Source organism: Canis lupus, chromosome 9 (genome assembly GCF_003254725.2).
Source record: "Canis lupus dingo isolate Sandy chromosome 9, ASM325472v2, whole genome shotgun sequence".
Taxonomy (NCBI): Eukaryota; Metazoa; Chordata; class Mammalia; order Carnivora; family Canidae; genus Canis; species Canis lupus.
This window is the reverse complement of record NC_064251.1, coordinates 25,831,529-25,854,296: the sequence shown is the minus strand read 5'-3', so window position 1 is coordinate 25,854,296 and position 22,768 is coordinate 25,831,529. Positions and strand designations below refer to the sequence as shown.

Sequence of the window (22,768 nt, the reverse complement as noted above, 5' to 3'; positions counted from 1 at the left end):
TGTTGGCATAGATGTAAGCTGCCTGAAAGTTGAGGGAATCAGTGTTTTAGGGAAGCTCTGAGTTATAAAAAGATGTATCTTTGCCAGAGCTGAGTTTATCTTTTAAATATGGGACTTAAAATCATCGTATATTGGGATCCCTGGGTGGTGCAGCGGTTTAGCGCCTGCCTTTGGCCCAGGGCGTGATCCTGGAGACCCGGGATCGAATCCCACGTCGGGCTCCCAGTGCATGGAGCCTGCTTCTCCCTCTGCCTGTGTCTCTGCCTCTCTCTCTCTCTCTCTGTGACTATCATAAATAAATAAAAATTAAAAAAAAATCATCGTATATTTCTTTTAGTGCAAACACTGTATATTGCTACAAAGCTACCTTCTGAAGTAATCTTTTACCACTATCCCTCTCACCTCTAACCTTTGTATTCTGCCATCTAAGTTGAAATTCTTTCAGTCTCTCCAACTGAACTGAGATCTATCACCTCAGGACCTTTGCACATGATGTTCCCATGCTTATGCCATTCTTTCCTACTTCCACCAACTCCACATTGCCCTTACCCACAACATACATACTTGGCCTGCTAATTTGGGAATTTCAGGTAAAAGGTCAGTTCTCTAAGAGTGTCCTCTGATTTACTTTCCTCCCTAGACAAGGTGCCTTACCATGGGCCTGTGCCTCTCTTACTTTTCTTATTAAAACTCACAATTCATTTTAATAGCCTATTTAAGTCTAAAATCTTTGCTAGACTGCAAACTCTTACAATAGAGTTTAGATCTATCTTACTCACTTTTTTCAGTACCTAGTATTAAGTACTCAAAAATATTTGTTGAAGGATGAAGACATTTAGGAAAAAGTGGTATTGTTGATGGTATGTTTCTGATTTTGTCTTTTCTCTTTGATGTGAAGACATTTACACCATATGGTTCATATTGCTTACTTACCAGCTGAAGGTAATGATGTGCAGACCCTGTAACATCGAGTATTATATATAGTGAGAGCTGTGGTGTCAGAGGTACCTCAGGAATGTTCTTACACAGTGTTGTTTTTCATGCTGGGTTTTGCAATTGCAGGAGCCAAAGGCATCCTATTGTGGCAGGATGTGATGTTTATAGAAGAGTTCTTGTTTGTAAAAGGTTGATTGCTTAATAGAAGACCTACAGATAGCTTGGTGAGCTTGGTTAAATATGGAAGGTGATATGTTGAGTGGCCTTTTAAAATCTCTTTCCTATTCAGTGGTGAGTGATGGTTTCTGAGCTGGGTTGCTCAGGCACCTTCAGGTCACAATCACTATAAACAGCAGCATCTTCTAAATTGAAAGACAAATGTATTATATATTGAGCTATAATTTTCTTTCCTTAATATCTTTATCCAGTTGTGATGTCAGGGTTATGATGGCTTCATAAAATGAGTAGCCAAGTGTGTATAATACTGGATATATAACCCCTCATATAGCCCTTGCTTATAACTTACTTATATTTTTCTTGTTTTACACTTGTTCATCTAATAAGATATGGGTGTAAATTTAGATCTGATTTTTAAAAATAGATGAGACAGACAGCAGAGGTTGTCTTTATGTATTTTATTCCTGAGTAGATGATACTTTCACATGAAGGAATGGGTACTTAAATTAAAATGTGAATTCCTAAAGCATTTGGAAAGGAAGCCTTTCAAAAAATAATTTGAGGTGAAACTTAAAAAGTAAACTCAAAATAAAAATATCAAGGTTTTCTTAATGATATAATTGGGGGATAATTATATCCTGTTGATGTTCTTTTAACAATTTTAGTTTATACAGATATAATTACATAGGATATTTTACTTATAAGAATATAGTAAGGAGGGTAAAAGTACAAAATGCTATATAGTTGATCTTATATAATATCAAGATGATTTATTTTATTTTCTGAATTCCTTAATTTCATGATGAATATTATGCTAAAATGGTTATACAATATTTCATTATATGGTTATACAATATTTCATTATATGGTTATACAATATTTCATTATATGGCTCTATAATATGGCCAATAACCAATGTTGAATGTAAAAACATCAGAACATTTGAGCTCTTATTTTTGTAAATGAAGATAAAAAGGTCATGTTAGCAGAGAATAAAATTGGCAAGAATGGTGGATTGCAGGTAATTGCAATTTTCTTCCTTATGTCAAGTTCTGTATCTTCCAAATTTTCTACAGTGAGAAGCAGTACTTTTTAATTTTTAAGATTTTATTTATTTATTTTTGAGCAATAGAGGGAAAGAATGCAGGTGGAGACAGAGAGAGAGAGAGAATCCCAAGCAGATGCCCCACTGACCATGGAGCCCCACTGGGGTCTCAATCCCATGACCCTAATATCATGACCTGAGCCGAAAGCAAGAGGCAGTGCTTAAACAACTGAGCCACCCAGGTGCCCCAGCAATACCTTTTTTATTAAATGGAAAGGTAAAATATGTTTCTTAAATCTGAGAAATTTCTTTTTTTTCCTCTTTCAATCTATCTGAATACTTTAATGGTTGCATGGTATTCAAATATGGATGTGTCAATTTATTTTCCTATAATTATGTTACTACATTAATATATTGGGAAGAGCAGCACAGAGTAGTGTTTAAGAGCTCAAACTGTGGAGCCAGACTGCTTAGGTTCATATCGCAGCTGAGCCACTTACTAGGTGTGTAACCTGGGAGCAAGTTTTTTTAACCTTTGTTTTCTCATTTAGAAGTTGGGACATTAGTATCTACCTCCCTATGTCATAGGGAGCCCATTGTTTCCTGAGGTGGTGTGATATGACATTTATATTTTAGAAAAATTTTGTTTTAAAGAGGTTGATCAGTTAACAGAAAACCCATCAGATAGAATGGTAAGCGGGATCCCTAGGTGGCGCAGCGGTTTGGCGCCTGCCTTTGGCCCAGGGCGCGATCCTGGAGACCCAGGATCGAATCCCACGTCGGGCTCCCGGTGCATGGAGCCTGCTTCTCCCTCTGCCTGTGTCTCTGCCTCTCTCTCTTTCTCTCTCTCTCTGTGACTATCATAAAAAAAAAAAAAAGATAGAATGGTAAGCTTGGTTAAATGAGGGAGGTGATATATGAGGGACCTTTTAAATTCTTTCCTCTTCAATGGTGAGTAGTGTGTTCAGATCACATTCACTATGTGAATAGCATTATCTTCTGAATTGAAGGGTGAATGCATTATATACTGATCTGTAATTTTCTTCTCTTTTTTTAAAATTTTATTTTTATTTTTTATTTATTTACGATAGTCAGAGAGAGAGAGAGAGAGACAGGCAGAGGGAGAAGCAGGCTCCATGCACCGGGAGCCCGATGTGGGATTCGATTTCGGGTCTCCAGGATCGCGCCCTGGGCCAAAGGCAGGCGCCAAACCGCTGCGCCACTCAGGGATCCCTGTAATTTTCTTCTGTTAATGTCTTTACGAACTTTGGTATCAGAGTTTGCTGGTTTATAAAACAAACTGGAAAGTGTCCACCCTATTCTATTTTCTGTAAGAGTTTGTGTAAGATTGGTATTATTTCTACCTTAAATATTGGATAGCATTCACTTGTGAAATCATCTGGGCCTGACTTTTTTTTCTGAAAAGGTTTTTTAAAACCATGTATTCAATTTCTTTCATAGATACAAGGCTATTTGGATTTTGTATTCCATCTTGTATACTTTTTGGTAAATTGTGTTTTTCAAGGAATTTGTCAGTTTAATATAAGTTGTCAAATTTATTGGCAAAAAGATGTTGATAATATTCCCCTATTATTCTTTTAACTTCTTTGAGATTTTTGTAAATATCCCTTCTTTATTCCTGATATTGGTAATTTGTGTTTCCTTCTTTTCCTTTGATGGATCTTGATAAACCTGCTAGGGGTTCATCAAATTTATTGGTCTTTAAAAAGAACCAACCAATGTTTATTCTTCTTTCTAAATTGATTTCTGTCCTTATCTTTATTATTTTCTTTTTTCTATTTGGGATTTAATGTACTTTTATTTTTCTAGTTTCTTAAGGTGAAAACTTAGATCACTAATTTTAAAACTTCCTTCTTCTCTAACAGAACATTTAAAGCTATACATTTCCCTGAAGCACAGGAATCTATAAATCCTATAAATTTAGATTTGTTGTATTTTATAGTCATCCCATTTGAAATATTTAGTTTATTCAAATAAGACTATTTCTTCTTTGCTTTATGCTATTTCAAATTCTTGATATTTTTAGATATCCCATTGTTACTAATTTCCAACTTAATTATTTTGTAGTCAAGAAACATATTCTGTAAGGTTTTAGAGTTTTGGCATTTGTTAAGACTTATTTTATGGCCCAGAATAAGGTATATTTTGATGAACATTCCTTGCACATTTAAAAAACGTATATATCATTCTATGGCTGTCAATTAGGTCAAAGTGATTGATAGTGTTGTTCAGGTTCTCTATCTCCTTAGTGATTATTTGTCTAGCTGTTCTTTTTTTTTTTTAAGATTTTATTTATTTATAGAGACAGAGAGAGAGAGAGCAGAGACATAGGCAGAGGGAGAAGCAGGTATCATACAAAGAGCCTGACGTGGGACTCGATCCAGGGTCTCCAGGATCACGCCCTGACGTGGGACTCGATCCAGGGTCTCCAGGATCACGCCCTGGGTTGCAGGTGGCGCTAAACCCCTGCGCCACCAGTGCTGCCCTGTCTAGCTGTTCTTTTAGTTTCTGAGAGAAGGTGGTAAAATCTCCACCTATGATTGTAGACATGTCTTTTCCTCACTTTAGTCCTGTAGGAGTTTGCTTAAAGTATTTTGTAGTTCTTATTATTGTGTGCATATACATCTATGATTATATCTTCCTTATGACTTGTCCCTTTTATCATAATGAAATATCCCTCTTTATCTCTGGTAATACTATCTTGAAGCTATTTTGTCTGACATTAATATAGCTGTCCTTATGCTTGCTGTTTGCTTCTATGTCACTTCCATCCTTTTATTTTCAGCCATCTGTGTCTTTGTATTTGAAGTATATTTCTTGTAGACAGCACATTATTGCATTTTTATTCAGTTAAGCATTCTCTACTTACAAAAAAAAAAAAAAAGTAGGCTCCATGCCCAGTGTGGAGCCAATGTAGGGCTTGAACTCAAGACCCCTCATGATCTCAATCATGTTGGCAAATGGAACTCCAATAAAAAAAAAAAAAAAAAAAAAAGACCTGAGCTGAGATCAAGATTTGGATGCTTAACTGACTGAACCACCCAGGTGCCCCAAACATTCTCTGCCTTTTAATTGGAGTGTTTAGTTCATTTATATCTAATATAACTATTGTTATGAATGGATTTAGGGTCTACCATTTATTTTTTTTAAAGATTTTATTTATTTATTCATAAGAGTTACAGAGAGAGGCAGAGACACAGGCAGAGGGAGAAGCAGGTGCCTGTGGGGAGCCCCATGCAGGACTCGATCCCAGAACTCCAGGATCATGACCTGTGCCAAAGGCAGATGCTCAACCGCTGAGCCACCCAGGCTTCCCTAGGGTCTACTGTTTATTTTTTAGTCACAGTTTTTAATTACACTTGCCTTGTTAAAAATATATCAAATGCTTTTAAGTATTCCATTTTAATTTCTCTGTTTCTTAAAAACTATACCTCTATATTTTATTTTATTAGGTTTGCTTCAGTAATTACAATATCCAAAACTTATCAGTCTACTTAGAGTTAGTATTGTACCACTAAATGGGTTTCATTTACCCACCTCCTCATCCTCTATTCTATTGTTGTTATGTATTTTACATGTACATATGTTATAAACTGCAAAATGCAGTATTTATCTGTGCTTTAAATTGCCAGCTATCTTTTGAAAAAATTAAAAGGAAGAGAAAAAAATGATAATGTTTTATATTTACCCAAATACTTAGCATTTTGGTGCTCCTGTTGATCTGAGTTTTCCACTGGTACCTGTGCCCTTCAGCTCAATGAATTTCCTTTGGATTTCTTCCAGTGCAGTTTCCTAGCAAAAAAATTTTTTTCCCATTTTTCATTATCTGAAAGATGTCTTTATTTTTTGCCTTCACATTTTGATGACTATTGCCACTGGATATAGAATTCTGGGTTGAGGGATCCCTGGGTGGCGCAGCGGTTTGGCGCCTGCCTTCGGCCCAGGGCGTGATCCTGGAGACCCGGGATCGAGTCCCGCATCTGGCTCCCTGCATGGAGCCTGCCTCCCTCTGCCTGTGTCTCTGCTTCTCTCTCTCTCTCTCTCTCTGTGTGTCTCATGAATAGATAAATAAAATCTTTATAAATAAATAAAGTATCCTCTGGCCTCCATTATTTTTGATGAAAAGTCACTCTTATTCCTATCCTATTCTCCTATATGTAATAAGTCATTTTCTCTGCCTTCCTTGAATTTTTTTTTCTTTATCTTTGGTTTTCAGCAGTATGATTATAATAAGCCTATGTTTAGTTTTCTTTATATTTATCCTATTTGACATCCACAGAGCTTGTTGAATATGTAGATTGATTTTTTTTTTTTTTTACCAAACTTGGGAAATTTTTTGCTATTATTTCTTTTCTTTCTTTCTTTCTTTCTTTCTTTCTTTCTTTCTTTGCTTTTAGGGCATTTATTTTATACTTTGATAGTTTAAAATTTTGTGGCAGTTATTAATTGGTGATAATTTTTATTATATATTTTTTTGACTTTTTTAAAATTTATTTTTTATTGGTGTTCAATTTACCAACCTACAGAATAACCCCAGTGCCCGTCACCCATTCACTCCCACCCCCCGCCCTCCTCCCCTTCTACCACCCCTAGTTCATTTCCCAGAGTTAGCCGTCTTTACGTTCTGTCTCCCTTTCTGATATTTCCCACACATTTCTTCTCCCTTTCCTTATATTCCCTTTCACTATTATTTATATTCCCCAAATGAATGAGAACATATAATGTTTGTCCTTCTCCGACTGACTTACTTCACTCAGCATAATACCCTCCAGTTCCATCCACATTGAAGCAAATGGTGGGTATTTGTCATTTCTAATAGCTGAGTAATATTCCATTGTATACATAAACCACATCTTCTTTATCCACTCATCTTTCAATGGACACCGAGGCTCCTTCCACAGTTTGGCTATTGTGGACATTGCTGCTAGAAACATCAGGGTGTAGGTGTCCCGGCGTTTCATTGCATGTGAATCTTTGGGGTAAATCCCCAACAGTGCAATTGCTGGGTCGTAGGGCAGGTCTATTTTTAACTCTTTGAGGAACCTCCACATAGTTTTCCAGATTGGCTGCACCAGTTCACATTCCCACCAACAGTGTAAGAGGGTTCCCTTTTCTCCGCATCCTCTCCAACATTTATTGTTTCCTGCCTTGTTAATTTGCCCCATTCTCACGGGTGTGAGGTGGTATCTCATTGTGGTTTTGATTTGTATTTCCCTGATGGCAAGTGATGCAGAGCATTTTCTCATATGCATGTTGGCCATGTCTATGTCTTCCTCTGTGAGATTTCTCTTCATGTCTTTTGCCCATTTCATGTTTGGACTGTTTGTTTCTTTGGTGTTGAGTTTAATAAGTTCTTTATAGATCTTGGAAACTAGCCCTTTATCTGATATGTCATTTGCAAATATCTTCTCCCATTCTGTAGGCTGTCTTTTAGTTTTGTTGACTGTATCCTTTGCTGTGCAAAAGCTTCTTATCTTGATGAAGTCCCAATAGTTCATTTTTGCTTTTGTTTCTTTTGTCTTTGTGGATGTAACTTGCAAGAAGTTACTGTGGCCGAGTTCAAAAAGGGTGTTGCCTGTGTTCTTCTCTAGAATTTTGATGGAATCTTGTCTCACATTTAGATCTTTCATCCATTTTGAGTTTATCTTTGTGTATGGTGAAAGAGAGTGGTCTAGTTTCATTCTTCTGCATGTGGATGTCCAATTTTCCCAGCACCATTTATTGAAGAGACTGTCTTTCTTCCAATGGATAGTCTTTCCTCCTTTATCGAATATTAGTGGACCATAAAGTTCAGGGTCCACTTCTGGGTTCTCTATTCTGTTCCATTGATCTATGTGTCTGTTTTTGTGCCAGTACCACACTGTCTTGATGACCACAGCTTTGTAGTACAACCTGAAATCTGGCATTGTGATGCCCCCAGATATGGTTTTCTTTTTTAAAATTCCCCTGGCTATTCGGGGTCTTTTCTGATTCCACACAAATCTTAAAATAATTTGTTCTAACTCTCTGAAGAAAGTCCATGGTATTTTGATAGGGATTGCATTAAACGTGTAAATTGCCCTGGGTAACATTGACATTTTCACAATATTAGATCTTCCAATCCATGAGCATGGAATATTTTTCCATCTCTTTGTGTCTTCCTCAATTTCTTTCAGAAGTGTTCTATAGTTTTTAGGGTATAGATCCTTTACATCTTTGGTTAGGTTTATTCCTAGGTATCTTATGCTTTTGGGTGCAATTGTAAATGGGATTGACTCCTTAATTTCTCTTTCTTCAGTTTCATTGTTAGTGTATAGAAATGCCACTGATTTCTGGGCATTGATTTTGTATCCTGCCACGCTACCAAATTGCTGTATGAGTTCTAGCAATCTTGGGGTGGAGACTTTTGGGTTTTCTATGTAGAGTATCATGTCATCGGTGAAGAGGGAGAGTTTGACTTCTTCTTTGCCAGTTTGAATGCCTTTAATGTCTTTTTGTTGTCTGATTGCTGAGGCTAGGACTTCCAGTACTATGTTGAATAGCAGTGGTGAGAGTGGACATCCCTGTCTTGTTCCTGATCTTAGGGGAAAGGCTCCCAGCGCTTCCCCATTGAGAATGATATTTGCTGTGGGCTTTTCGTAGATGGCTTTTAAGATGTTGAGGAATGTTCCCTCTATCCCTACACTTTGAAGAGTTTTGATCAGAAATGGATGCTGTATTTTGTCAAATGCTTTCTCTGCATCTAATGAGAGGATCATATGGTTCTTGGTTTTTCTCTTGCTGATATGATGAATCACATTGATTGTTTTACGGGTGTTGAACCAGCCTTGTGTCCCAGGGATAAATCCTACTTGGTCATGGTGAATAATTTTCTTAATGTACTGTTGGATCCTATTGGCCAGTATCTTGTTGAGAATTTTTGCATCCATGTTCATCAGGGATATTGGTCTGTAATTCTCCTTTTTGGTGGGGTCTTTGTCTGGTTTTGGAATTAAGGTGATGCTGGCCTCATAGAACGAATTTTTAGTACTTCATCTCTTTCTATCTTTCCAAACAGCTTTAGGAGAATAGGTATGGTTTCTTCTTTAAACGTTTGATAGAATTCCCCTGGGAAGCCATCTGGCCCTGGACTCTTGTGTCTTGGGAGGTTTTTGATGACTGCTTCAATTTCCTCCCTGGTTATTGGCCTGTTAAGGTTTTCTATTTCTTCCTGTTCCAGTTTTGGTAGTTTGTGGCTCTCCAGGAATGCGTCCATTTCTTCTAGATTGCCTAATTTATTGGCATATAGCTGTTCATAATATGTTTTTAAAATCGTTTGTATTTCCTTGGTGTTGGTAGTGATCTCTCCTTTCCCATTCATGATTTTATTAATTTGAGTCTTCTCTCTCTTCTTTTTAATAAGGCTGGCTAATGGCTTATCTATCTTATTAATTCTTTCAAAGAACCAACTCCTGGTTCTGTTGATCTGTTTCACAGTTCTTCTGGTCTCGATTTCGTTGAGTCCTGCTCGAATCTTTATTAACTCTCTTCTTCTCCTGGGTGTAGGATCTATTTGCTGTTTTTTCTCTAGCTCCTTTATGTGTAAGGTTAGCTTTTGTATTTGAGTTCTTTCCAGTTTTTGAATGGATGCTTGTATTGCGATGTATTTCCCCCTTAGGACTGCTTTTGCTGCATCCCAAAGATTTTGAACAGTTGTATCTTCATTCTCATTAGTTTCCATGCATCTTTTTAATTCTTCCTTAATTTCCTGGTTGACCCTTTCATCTTTTAGCAGGATGGTCCTTAACCTCCACGTGTTTGAGGTCCTTCCAAACTTCTTGTTGTGATTTAGTTCTAATTTCAAGGCATTATGGTCTGAGAATATGCAGGGGACGATCCCAATCTTTTGGTATCGGTTCAGATCCAATTTGTGACCCAGTATGTGGTCTATTCTGGAGAAAGTTCCATGTGCACTTGAGAAGAATGTGTATTCAGTTGAGTTTGGATGTAAAGTTCTGTATATATCTGTGAAATCCATCTGGACCAGTGTATCATTTAAAGCTCTCATTTCTTTGGAGATGTTGTGCTTAGAAGACCTATCGAGGGTAGAAAGAGCTAGATTGAAGTCACCAAGTATAAGTGTATTATTATCTAAGTATTTCTTCACTTTGGTTATTAATTGATTTATATATTTGGCAGCTCCCACATTCGGGGCATATATATTGAGGATTGTTAAGTCCTCTTGTTGGATAGATCCTTTAAGTATGATATAGTGTCCCTCTTCATCTCTCACTACAATCTTCGGGGTAAATTTTAGTTTATCTGATATAAGGATGGCTACCCCCGCTTTCTTTTGAGGACCATTCGAATGGTAAATGGTTCTCCAGCCTTTTATTTTCAGGCTGTAGGTGTCCTTCTGTCTAAAATGAGTCTCTTGTAGACAGCAAATAGATGGGTCCTGCTTTTTTATCCAGTCTGAAACCCTGCGCCTTTTGACGGGGTCATTAAGCCCATTCACATTCAGAGTTACTATTGAGAGATATGAGTTTAGTGTCATCATGATATCTATTCAGTCCTTGTTTTTGTGGATTGTTCCACTGAACTTCTTCTTAAAGGGGAATTTTAAGAGTCCCACTTAAAATTTCTTGCAGAGCTGGTTTGGAGGTCACATATTCTTTCAGTTCCTGCCTGTCTTGGAAGCTCTTTATCTCTCCTTCCATTTTGAATGAGAGCCTTGCTGGATAAAGTATTCTTGGTTGCATGTTCTTCTCATTTAGGACCCTGAATATATCCTGCCAGCCCTTTCTGGCCTGCCAGGTCTCTGTGGAGAGGTCTGCTGTTATCCTAATACTCCTCCCCATAAAAGTCAGGGATTTCTTGTCTCCTGCTGATTTAAGGATCTTCTCTTTATCTTTGGAATTTGCAAGCTTCACTATTAAATGTCGAGGTGTTGAACGGTTTTTATTGATCTTAGGGGGGGATCTCTCTATTTCCTGGATCTGAATGCCTGTTTCCCTTCCCAGATTAGGAAAGTTTTCAGCTAGAATTTGTTCAAATACATATTCTGGCCCTCTGTCCCTTTCGGCGCCCTCGGGAACCCCAATTAAACGTAGGTTTTTCTTCCTCAGGCTGTCGTTTATTTCCCTTAATCTATCTTCATGGTCTTTTAATTGTTTGTCTCTTTTTTCCTCAGTTTCCCTCTTTGCCATCAACTTGTCTTCTATGTCACTCACTCGTTCTTCCACCTCATTAACTCTCGTGGTTAGGACTTCTAGTTTGGATTGCATCTCATTCAATTGATTTTTAATTTCTGCCTGATTAGCTCTAAATTCTGCAGTCATGAAGTCTCTTGAGTCCTTTATGCTTTTTTCTAGAGCCACCAGTAGCTGTATAATAGTGCTTCTGAATTGGCTTTCTGACATTGAATTGTAATCCAGATTTTGTAACTCTGTGGGAGAGAGGACTGTTTCTGATTCTTTCTTTTGAGGTGAGGTTTTCCTTCTAGTCATTTTGCTCAGTGCAGAGTGGCCAAAAGCGAGTTGTATTGGGAAAAGGAGAGAAAGAAGGAAAGAAAAGAGAAAGAGAAAAAAGAAAAAGGAAGAAAAAAAGAAAAAAAAAAGAAGAAAAAGAGAAAAAGAAAGAAAGGAAAAAAAAGTGGGGGAAGGAAACAAATAAAAAAGCAAAACAAAACGAAACGAAACGAAACAAAACAAAAAAACCACGGGGGAGTATCTTCTGATTCTGTATACTTTAAGTCCCTTGACTTCCCCTGGAACTTGGCCGTCTAGCTGGTCTTCTGGGGGAGGGGCCTGTTGTGCTGATTTTCAGGTGTTAGCACTTGGGGGAGCTGCTCTGCCCCTTGCCTGGTGCAGGGCTCAGTAGGGGTTGTTTACCCCATGAGGCCCCTGGAGGAACAACCACGGTGGCGGCGGCAGCTCTGGAGCCCTGGATTCAGCCCCCGCAGGAACTCCGGAGCTCTCCGTCTGCAGGGCCTGGAGGCTCCGGGGCGGGGCCGCTGATCTGCTCAGCTGGGGCAGGAGCGTCCTTGCTGTCCTGGGCCCTCCCGGCCTCTGCCTGTCCCGGGGGGGAGGCCGGATACTGGGCTGTGTTCCGGCGCCCAGTGCTCCGGGGCCTGCGCTGTTGGATTCGCGCTCCCGCCCCGCAGCCCCCTCCGCGGAGCCGCCGCCCGAGCCCCTCCGAGCTGCTCCGGGTCGAGCCGTGCGCGCTGCAGCCCTTAGGGAGCTCGGGGCACGCTCCTGGGCGCGCAGTTGCTCTGTTACTGTCCCAGGGAGCCCGAGGGCATCCCCGCCCTCCTGGGGTCCTGCTCCAACTCCCCGCGAGCCCCTTTCCCCCCGGAGGGTCGGTGCAGCTCCTGCGTCTCCGGGACGGGGCTCTCCTGTCCTGGGGACACTCGCCCCGGCCTCAGCCCGGCTTCTCGCGGGGCCCCTCCCCCTTGGAGGCCTTTGTTTCTTTATTTCTTTTTTCCCCGTCTTCCTACCTTGATAGAAGCGCGAACTCTTCTCACTGTAGCATTCCAGGTGTTCTCTTTTTAATTCTCAGGCCGAATTCATAGATTTTCAGGAAAATTTGAAGGTTTTCTAGGTAATTTGGTGGGGACAGGTGATTTGGAGACCCTACTCTTCGGCCATCTTGCCCCTCCCCTCCTCTCTCTTTTTTTTTTTTTTACCCATTGTCTTTCTGCCCTTCTTCTGGGACACCAAATACATGTAAGTAATGACCTTTGATGTTGTCCCACATTCCACTAAGTTTTGTCTCAGGGTACTCCTCAGCTACTCCAGACCCCACATGGTCTGGGTGTACCCTTAGATAAAAAGCTGTAAAAATGCAAGTCTCATTCTACAGTTCCTTTCTTTTTCTTTCTTTCTTTCTTTTTTTTTTTTTTTTTACAGTTCCTTTCTTTCAGGGATCAAATTCCTGCCAATTTCTGCCTGCTTTTGGCTGTTTGGTGCCTTAAAAATTATTGTTTTTAAATATTTTGTTGATAATTCTTACCTGTTTGAAAGTTAGTCCAACACAAATTATTCTATTATTACTCAAAAAGCTATAGGTTTAAAAAAATATTTTCCTTCTGGCTATTATAATTCTTACAATTTCTAAAAGCTTTCAAGTTCATAGTTGTTTTTTTAAGATTTTATTTATTTATTCATGAGAAACAGAGAAAGAGGCAGAGATGTAGGCTGAGGGAGACAAAGGCTCCCTGTAAGGAGCCTGATGCGGGACTGGATCCTGGATCCCAGGATCACACCCTGGGCCAAAGGCAGATGCTCAACTGCCTAACCACCCAGGCATCCCTTAAGTTCATAGTGGTTTTTTTTTTTTTCCTTAAGTTCATAGTTTTAAACTTGTATATATTTGGTTATAATATCTACACATAATGACAGTTTTCTTCTTTCTTGGGCTTCTTTTTGTCTAGAACCTCCCGAACAATATTAATTAATAGTGGGAGTAGTTGGCAAACCAATCTTGTTCTTTAATGATAATGACTTTAGTTTTTCAGGCATAAATGGGATATATATCTCTCTTAGGTTAAGAAGGTATTCTTTTATTTCTATTTAATACAGTTTTGTTACAAATAGATGATAAACATCATCAGGTGAGGTCTTTGCCATTTATCAACCTGCTTGTATAGATCTCTTTTTTAAACTAATAAATAAAAAACACAATACATCAATAATATTCAAACATCTTTATATTCCAAGGATATACTTTATATTATTATTTTAATGTACTGCTACGTTTGACTTACTAGTACTTTATTTAGGGTTTTTATATCTTTTTTTTTTTTTTAGGGTTTTTATATCTATATTAACTTTAAACTGATTCTTTTTTATGCTCTTTTAGAACTGGAGTTATGATGACTTTTAATAAATGATTAAAGAAGCTTTCTCTTCTTTGCACTGGGATAGTTTATGTTGAATGAGAATGATTGATTACTTAAAAGTTTGAATGACATTTATATAACTATATGAATCTGAACTTTTATTTTTTTTAACAATTTGACAAAATTTTCTTCTTTTTCCCTGGTTATTAGCCTGTTCAGGATTCAGGTTTTCCATTTCTCAATTCAGTTTTAGAAATCTATGTTTTTCTCAGAAATTGTTTCACTGTGGTTTTCAAATTTATTTACATGGCATTTTATTTTGTTTACTTACATAGGCCCTTATTTTTGAAAATAACTTTCAAAGGGGAAAAATGATAACCAATATCATAAAACACATTATATAAAAGCACAAAGAAGAAAATTAAAATAACTTGAAATCTCACCAACTTTATGAAATGTTCCATTATATTATTAAAGGTACTGTATTTGTTGTTGCTTCCTTTTATTCTGCTTCATTTCTGTATATTTGTGCTTTCTTTCCCTTTTCCTTGATTACATATGCAAATGCTTTATCAATTTACTGGATTTCCCACTCACCTCTGAAAATTTCCAGCTGTTAAACACTTATTTAGTATTTATACATTTTTTTCACTGTTTCTAAGGTCAGTGTTTTTTTTTTAAGATTTAATTTATCTATTCATGAGAGAATTTATACTCACAGAGAAAGAAAGGCACAGACAGACACAGGCAGAGGGAGAAGCAGGCTCCATGCAGGGAGCCCAATGCGGGACTCTATCCCAGGTCTCCAGGATCAGACCTTGGGCTGAAGGCGGCGCTAAACCGCTGAGCCACCCGGGCTGCCCAAGGTGTGCAATGGAACTCTTTTCAAAATTAAATTCTTATGTGAAATCATAATGTATAAAGAGATGAAAGCCCAGTGCTTGTGATTAAGGCAAAGGGGACAGAGGGAGCTTCCCAGAGTCCCTCTCAATTGACCTGCCTCTGCTCTTTCTCTTTCTTATCAGAGGGTTGTGACTCCACAGAGCACTGTTCTGATTTATTAATTCTGCTTTTATCTTTATTGTTTCCTTCTTCCTATTTTCCACAGGCTTGTTTTATTGCTCTTTTCTGATTTCTTGAGTTTGATGCTTTTTTTCTTATTTAATACTAGAAACAAATATTTAAGTCTATGAATTGGTCAGGACAATACTGGTTATATCTTATAATATTTTATTCAGGCTATTTTCTCAGTATGTTGTAATTGCATTTCCTCTCTGACCCATGACATATGTAGGAGTGTATTTTCAATGTTCAGATGTGAAAGGTTTGTTTACTCTTTTTAATATTAAGTTCTGGGGGATCCTTGGGTGGCTCAGCAGTTTAGCGCCTGCCTTCAGCCCAGGGCGTGCTCCTGGAGTCCCGGGATCAGGTCCCACATCAGGCTCCTTGTATGGAGCCTGCTTCTCCCTCTGCCTGTATCTCTGCCTCTCTCTGTGTGTGTCTCTCATGAATAAATAAATAAAATCTTTAAAAAAAATAATATTAAGTTCTGGTTTTATTTTATTCTTAGACCTAAAATTTTTCCTTTAAAGCTATAAAACTTTCATTTTCTGATGCTTATTTTGTGGAGAGGCCATTTTGACTCTGTTGTTTTGTAGGCAACTTATTTTTTTTGTCTGAGTCCTTGAGGGATGTTTTCATTTTTCTTCAATTTTGAAAGTTCAGAAAGGTATACACAGATGTTCTTTCTTTCTCTTTCTTTCTTTCTTTCTTTCTTTCTTTCTTTCTTTCTTTCTTTCTTTCTTTCTTTCTTTTTCTTTTTTAATAGCTTCATTGAGATACAGTTCATATAACATGCAACCTACCCTTTAAGTGTACAATCCAATGGCAATTATCACAATAAATTTTAGAACATTTTCATCATCCCAAAAGAAAACTTGAACCCTTAGTTTTCACTCCCCAATCTTCCTCCCTCCTGCAGCTGTAGGCATCCACTAATCTAACTTTATGTTTCTATAGAGTTGCCTATTCTGTATATTTCATATAAATTCATTTATATAATATGTGGTCCTTGTGACTAGTTTCTTTCACTTACCATGACAATTTCAGAGATTCACCTATATTGTAGCATGTATCAACATTTCATTTTCTTTCTATTGGTGAATAATATTCCACTGTATAGATCTATCACATTTTATTTATTCATTCATCAGTTTATGGACGTTTGGGTTCTTTCCCAAGTGGGAAAGAACATACAGGCTATTAGGAATAATGCTGCTATGAACATTTGTTTTCATTTCTCTTGGGCGTATATCTAGTAGTGAAATTACTGGGTCATATGGTAACTCTCTGTTTAGCCTTTTGAGGAACTACAAGACTGTTTAACAAAGCAGCATTTTAGATTCCTGTCAGTAAAATATGAGGGTCCCAATTTTTCTATATCTTTGACAACATTCATTTTTGTCCATATTTTTGGCTGTAGCATCCTAGTGAGTGTGAAGTGGCATCTCATTGTGGTTTTGATTTGCATTTCCCTGATGACAATTGATGTTGAGCATGTTTTCATGTGCGTATTGACCATTTGTATATCTTCCTTGGGTAAATGTCTGTTCAGATCCTTTACTCATTTTAAAATTGAATTGTTTGTCTTTTTATTATTGAGTTGTAAGAGTTCTCTATATATTCTATAGATAAGTCTCTTATCAGCTATATGATTTGCAAAAATTTTCTCCTGTGGGTTCTTTTTACTTTCTTGATGACATCCTTTGAAGCACAATAGTTTTTAATTTTTTGATGTCCAATTTATTTTTTCCTTTATTGCATGTTCTTTTGACATCACATCTAAGACACTTACCTAATTTTGGAAATATTACCTAATCCAAGGTCACAAGGATTTATGCTTGTTCCTTTCTAAGAATTTTATAGTTTCACATTTTACATTTAGGTCTTTGATCCATTTTGCATGAAATTTTGTATATTGTGTGAGGTAGGGATCCAACTTCAGTTTTTTGCATGTGGATATTCAGTAGTTCCAGCACCATTTGTTGAAAAAATGTTTTTTTTCCCTATTGAATTGTCTTGACATCCTTGTCAAAAATCTATTGATTATAAATGTGAAGGACTATGTCTGAAGTTTCAATTTTATTCCTTTGATTTATGTGTCTATCTCTTTGTTGGTACTATATTGTCTTGATTACTGTAACTTTGTAGTAAGTTTTGAAATCAGAAAATGTGAATTCTGGGGTGCTTGGGTGACTCAGTCAGTTAAGCATCTGCCTTCAGCTCAAGTCATGATTGCAGGGTCCTGGAATTGAGCCCAGCATCCTTGCTCAGCAAGGAACCTGCTTCTCCCTCTCCCTCTGTCCCTCCCTGAGCTCCCTTCTCCCCTCCTCTGTTTGTGCTCGCTCTCTCTCTCTCACCCACACGTTCTCTCTCTCTCAAATAAATAAAATCTTTAAAAAAATGTGAATCTTCCAAAGTTCTTTTTTTTTCAAAGTTGTTCTGGCTATTCTGGGTCCCTTGACTTTTCAAATGAATTTTAGGATTAGTTAATCAGTTTTTGCAAAAAAGTCAACTGAGATTTTTATTGGGATTGCATTAAATCTTTAGATCAATTTGAGGAATACTGCCATCTTAACAATAATAAGTCTTCATCTATGAACAGGGATGTCTTTCCATTTATTTAGATCTTTAATTTCTTCCAACAATTTTTTTCTAACAATTTTTTTTTTGCAATTTTCAGAGTTTAAGTCTTGCACTGCTTCTGTTAAATTTATTTCTAAGTATTTAATTCTGTTTTATGCTATCTTAAGTGGAATTTTTCTAATTTCATTTTTGGCTTGTTCATTGCTACTTTATAGAAAGACAGTTGCTTTTGTATATTAATCTTGTATCTTGCAAGCTTACTGAATTTGTTTATTCTAGTAGTTTTTAGTGGGTTTTGTTATATACAAGATCATGCAATGTGCAAGTAGAGATAGTTTCACTTCTTCCTTTCTAATCTGGACTATTTTTTAAATTTTTAAACAGGTTTTATTTAATTATTTATTTATTTGAGAAAGAGAGAGAGCATGAGTGGGGAAGAGGTGGACGGAGAAAGAGAGGCAGAGTTCCTGCTGAGCAGGGAGGCTCAGTCCAGGACTCTGGGATAGTGACCTGTGCTGAAGGAGACATTCAACCAACTGAGCCACCCAGGCGTCCTTAATCCTTCATTTTCTTGTGCAATTGCCCTGGCTACCACCAGCATAATGTTGAATATTCATGGTGAGAGCAAACATCCTTTTTTTTTTTTTTTTAAGATTTTACTTATTTATTCATGAGAGACACAGAAAGAGAGAGGCAGAGACACAGGCAGAGGGAGAAGCAGGTTCCATGCAGGGAGTGCAGGGAGCCCAATGTGGGACTTGATCCCAGGACCCCAGGATCATGCCCTAAGCCGAAGGCAGACACTCAACCACTGAGCCACCCAGGCGTCCCAGCAAACATCCTTATATTGTTTCTGATCTTTAGGAACTAAGGGAAAGCACCAGTCTTTGGCCATTATGTATGATGTTAGCTGTGGGGCTTTCTTGAAGCTGCTCTTTATCAGGCCTAGGAATTTTCCTTCTATTCCGAGTTTACTGGGTATTTTTTATCTTGAATTTTGTCAAATGCTTTTTCTGCTTCTACTGAGATGATCATATGGTCCTTGTCTTTTATTAATAGGTTTATTGCATTCACTGAATTTTAGGTGACATTTATTTTTATCTTTTAATTCAACTTTCCATTTCCTCATTCTTTACACTTCAGAGGACTTTAAAGGAACCCATTAAACAACATATGCAATAGACATGATGCAAGCCTTAGAAGTTGATGGTGTTCCTCTGTGAGATTTTTAATTTCCAGAACTTTATACTTCACCAAAAGTACTAGTGATGGCTATCTAGGATTTTTTTGTTGTTTTGATGTTATTGAATAGTATGAATGTAAAACAAAATTTTAAGCATGCTTATGTAACCCAACTGTATAAATTCATAACATTATGATTTGATAGCATATATGACATTTTTATACTGTAGGCGCTGTTTTGGAGGTGGGATATTTTAACTGTGTTATTTATATACTTTTTAGGGATGATAACCCTTTTTTGCATAATAAAGTATGTAGCTGGTATTTTGGGCAATTGTGATCATTATCAATGTACTTCGTCTTTGAAAATATCTAGATGCCCCTCATTTCTTTCAACATAACATGATTTGTTTCATATTATATATTTCTATCATGTCCCTATTTTATAATGTATGTTCACATTAATTGCAGTTTCCTTCTCTTGGATACATTTTTCTTTTCCATGTGAGTTCATTCACTTGGTTGCATTGTCATTTTCATTGATGATGCATTTGCTAATTAATTTTTCTTCTTTGAATGCCTGCCCTTTTTGTTCCCAGTTTTGTAGTTCAGCTCTATTTTTTATTTCAGCTCTATTACTAGTGTTTCTTTCTTGCTTGTGTTGTCCTGTGACCTTCTATGACTGATTTGTAATATTTATAGGTTTATGAAATTGACAGTCCATCCTCTGGCATCAGAGATAATTAATATTTCAGTGTTTCTTTAAAATGGTTTAGAAAAATAGTTACTTTTTGTGATATATATATATATCACATATATATGACATAAGATTTACTGTTTTAACCATTAGTAAGTACACAGTTCTGTGGTATTAAGTACATTCATATTGCTTTGAAACTTAAAAAAAATTTTTTTTAAGATTTTTTTTTTTTCATGAGAGACACAGAGACAGAGGTAGAGACATAGGTAGAGGGAAAGGCAGGCTCCCTGTGGGGAGCCTGACATGGCACAGGATCCCAGGACCCTAGGATCACCACTTGAGCCCAAGGCAGATGATCAACCACTGAGCCATCCAGATGCCCTGAAACTTTAAAGTTTTTAAAGAGAAGATAATACTCATTTTTAAATTCTTCAGATTTTCCTATTTATCTCTTAATACTTTCCTGTTGACCAGCTTTCTTTTTCTTTTAGATGCTGAGGAGTTCTTGGCAGAAGGTTTGCGGAATGAGAACCTCAGTACTACTGCAAGGGACCACAGAGACCATATTCTACGAGGCTTCCAGCAAATCAAAACTAGGTTTGTATAAACTGATTTCATTTCTCATTAGCTTTGAAACAATTCATAGTCAGTAAAATCTGCTTTCATAGTATATAAATTAACAAGGTAGAACATATTTACTATAGTTCTTTATACTCGACAGAGGTTTAATAAGTATTTACTGAGTTGAATTGGAGATAGGCAAGCATGGTTAGTGGCAACTAATTTACCAAAATAAAAATGTTTTCATAATTATGTATCTTAAGATAATGAATCTACTTTTAGCTTTAGATTGTTATGTTTATCTTTATTGAATACTTTTGCAAAATATGTGAAAAGCTAAACATTTATGCTTGTCCAAGTTACTAAGAAAGATCTTAGGGAGTTAGAGATAATTAATTTTTGTTATAATTTTTGGTCCTGATTTTACTTCTACATCTCCTTCCCTAAAAGAAAACTTAAACCAGACTTATCCAGTTGATTCTTTGACCATATTGGAATGCTTTACTCTTAGACTGGTGTGGAGTATCATGTTCATTGACTTTTTAAAATAAAAGGTCCTGACCTAATTTGTGCCTTTTAGAATGAGCATCTGGCAGATACATATACTTGCCTGGGGAAGAGAAAAATAAAAATTTTCTTTTGCAATATATTTCCTGGCCATCTTTTGCTTGAAATATGGTAACTGAACGAGAATTGGGGATACGTTTAGTATTATTTTAAGCTTTCTCAACCTGATGGCAATGTGGTTCAGAATGTTTGAACTAAGTACTCTTAGAGAAGAGAGAACATCTGTAGGGTTATGACTAGGATTCAATTTGTATGCCTGACTGATCTTAGCATCTACCTTAGAAACCTCTCACTGAAACTCCTTAGAAGTAGGGAGTTTTATCCTTTAGAAGGGCACAGCCAGAATCTATTCCCTCCAGAAATGTGAGAGAACCTCACAAGATGCCCTGCTGGATCTTAATCGATCTTTCCTGCTGGCTAATTAAGCATCACTTTTACTCAGCAACTGGGGACTGTGTAATTATCAGCCTGGGTTGCCCTGAATAATTGAAACAAACAGAATGCAGAAGATGGGAGCTTTCTGCAAACATGAGAATATCTATAATTTTTGATATGCTGGAAGAGTGTTTAAAACAAACTTCTCCATAATGTTACTTTATTAGTAGATAAATTTAGATTTACCTGTGTATCTGAAGGCTTAGTTAGTAACCCATAGAATTTTTTTATTTTCACAAGCTGGACTTTGCATTATAGGATTATTATAAGGATTGCCTGAGGAATAGAGGTGGTATTGTTTCAAACTGTATGACAGAGAAAGGGAAGCCCAAACTATAATTGTGTAATTATGATGCTATTGATATAAATTTGTGATAAGAAATGCAAGAATAAATGTTATGCACCTGTATGGACAATGAAGAGGAATTCTCTTTTCCCATATTTGTACCACAGCGTTTGGAAAGGGCTAAATCTCAATCTTAAATTTGTAATAAATGGTGATTTTGTGGCTCCTCATTGTTACCAATTGCATATTACTTATTAGTCCTCTTTTTACTTTTTATTTTTAAATTTATTCCCTTTAAACATTTAAAAATTATTTATTTATTTATTTATTTATTTATTTATTTATTTATTTATGACACAGAGAGAGAGGCAGAGACATAGGCATAGGGAGAAGCAGGCTCCCCATAGGGGAGCCTGAAATGGGACTTGATCCTACAACCCCAGGATCACACCCTGAGCTGAAGGCAAGATGCTCAATCACTGAACCATCCAGGCGCCCCTCCCTTTTTAAAATTTAAATTCAATTTGCCAACATACAGTATAACACCCAGTGCTTATCCCATCAAGTGCCCTCATTAGCTTAGTGCTCTTTTTAAATTCACATGCACACGTCTATGCACACACACAGAAGCTGTATTTGTTATGGGATGGAGAAGGTTCCTTGTTCTCAAAGAACTTGCTGTGTGGTTTGTGGGATAGACATTCAGGAAATAATCAGCAGGAGATTTAGGAAACATCTGATGGGAGCTTTCTGTTCATTGATTTGTTGCAAGAAAGATGACACTTTATTTAGAATTTCATAATTATCAGATCATGCAGGAAATGAGGAGCCAGAAATTAGATACTGTACCAGAAAATGGAAAAATGAGAGTTTACTTTGGCAAGCTGTTTGAAATTGCCTTACATCCACCCATTCAATCATCATTCTGTTAATGTAACGCTTGTTTTATTGAATGCTCTTCTTCAGCCATATTGCTTCTATAGTCCTGTTTATGGCTGGTCAACATTATAGACTATATGTATTGATACTGAAAGCTTGTACAATATCAGCCACATTTACTCTTGTTTTGTGGCATTGTATCTCATGCCAAAAAGCTAGGTGTGAAAAGAAATCATCAAACTTGAGAATTAAATGTATGTGGCAAGTTGCCATGTAACATGGAAAGAATCACTGAAAGTTGTTTAAAAGATTGTATCTTTAGGCATATTAAAGTGATGATATTTTAAGGTTTGGTACATTTTGGGGGTATAGGAACCTATCTATAATTATGGTTTGACACTTCAGAACTTACTTGAAGGTGGGTAAGAAATCTCAAGCAGGATAATCTGAGAAGACCACTTGATAGATATGAATACTATACTACTCTGTATACACACACATATACATATATCCCCTTTACACACATACACGCAA

The 22,768-nt window shown here is 37.0% G+C and overlaps 1 protein-coding gene across 2 annotated transcripts in view; it reads left to right on the top strand.

The window, feature by feature from the left end:
* SKAP1 (src kinase associated phosphoprotein 1) overlaps positions 1–22,768 on the top strand; it is a 287,224-nt gene that overhangs the window by 13,332 nt on the left and 251,124 nt on the right. For both annotated transcript variants that reach the window (XR_004818749.1, XM_025439745.3), the window contains exon 2: positions 19,998–20,103. Coding sequence is in view for 1 of the 2 variants with exons in the window: in XM_025439745.3 (XP_025295530.1) it covers positions 19,998–20,103 (106 nt within the window). In the remaining variant the exon portion in view is untranslated. The remainder of the gene's footprint in view (positions 1–19,997; positions 20,104–22,768) is intronic.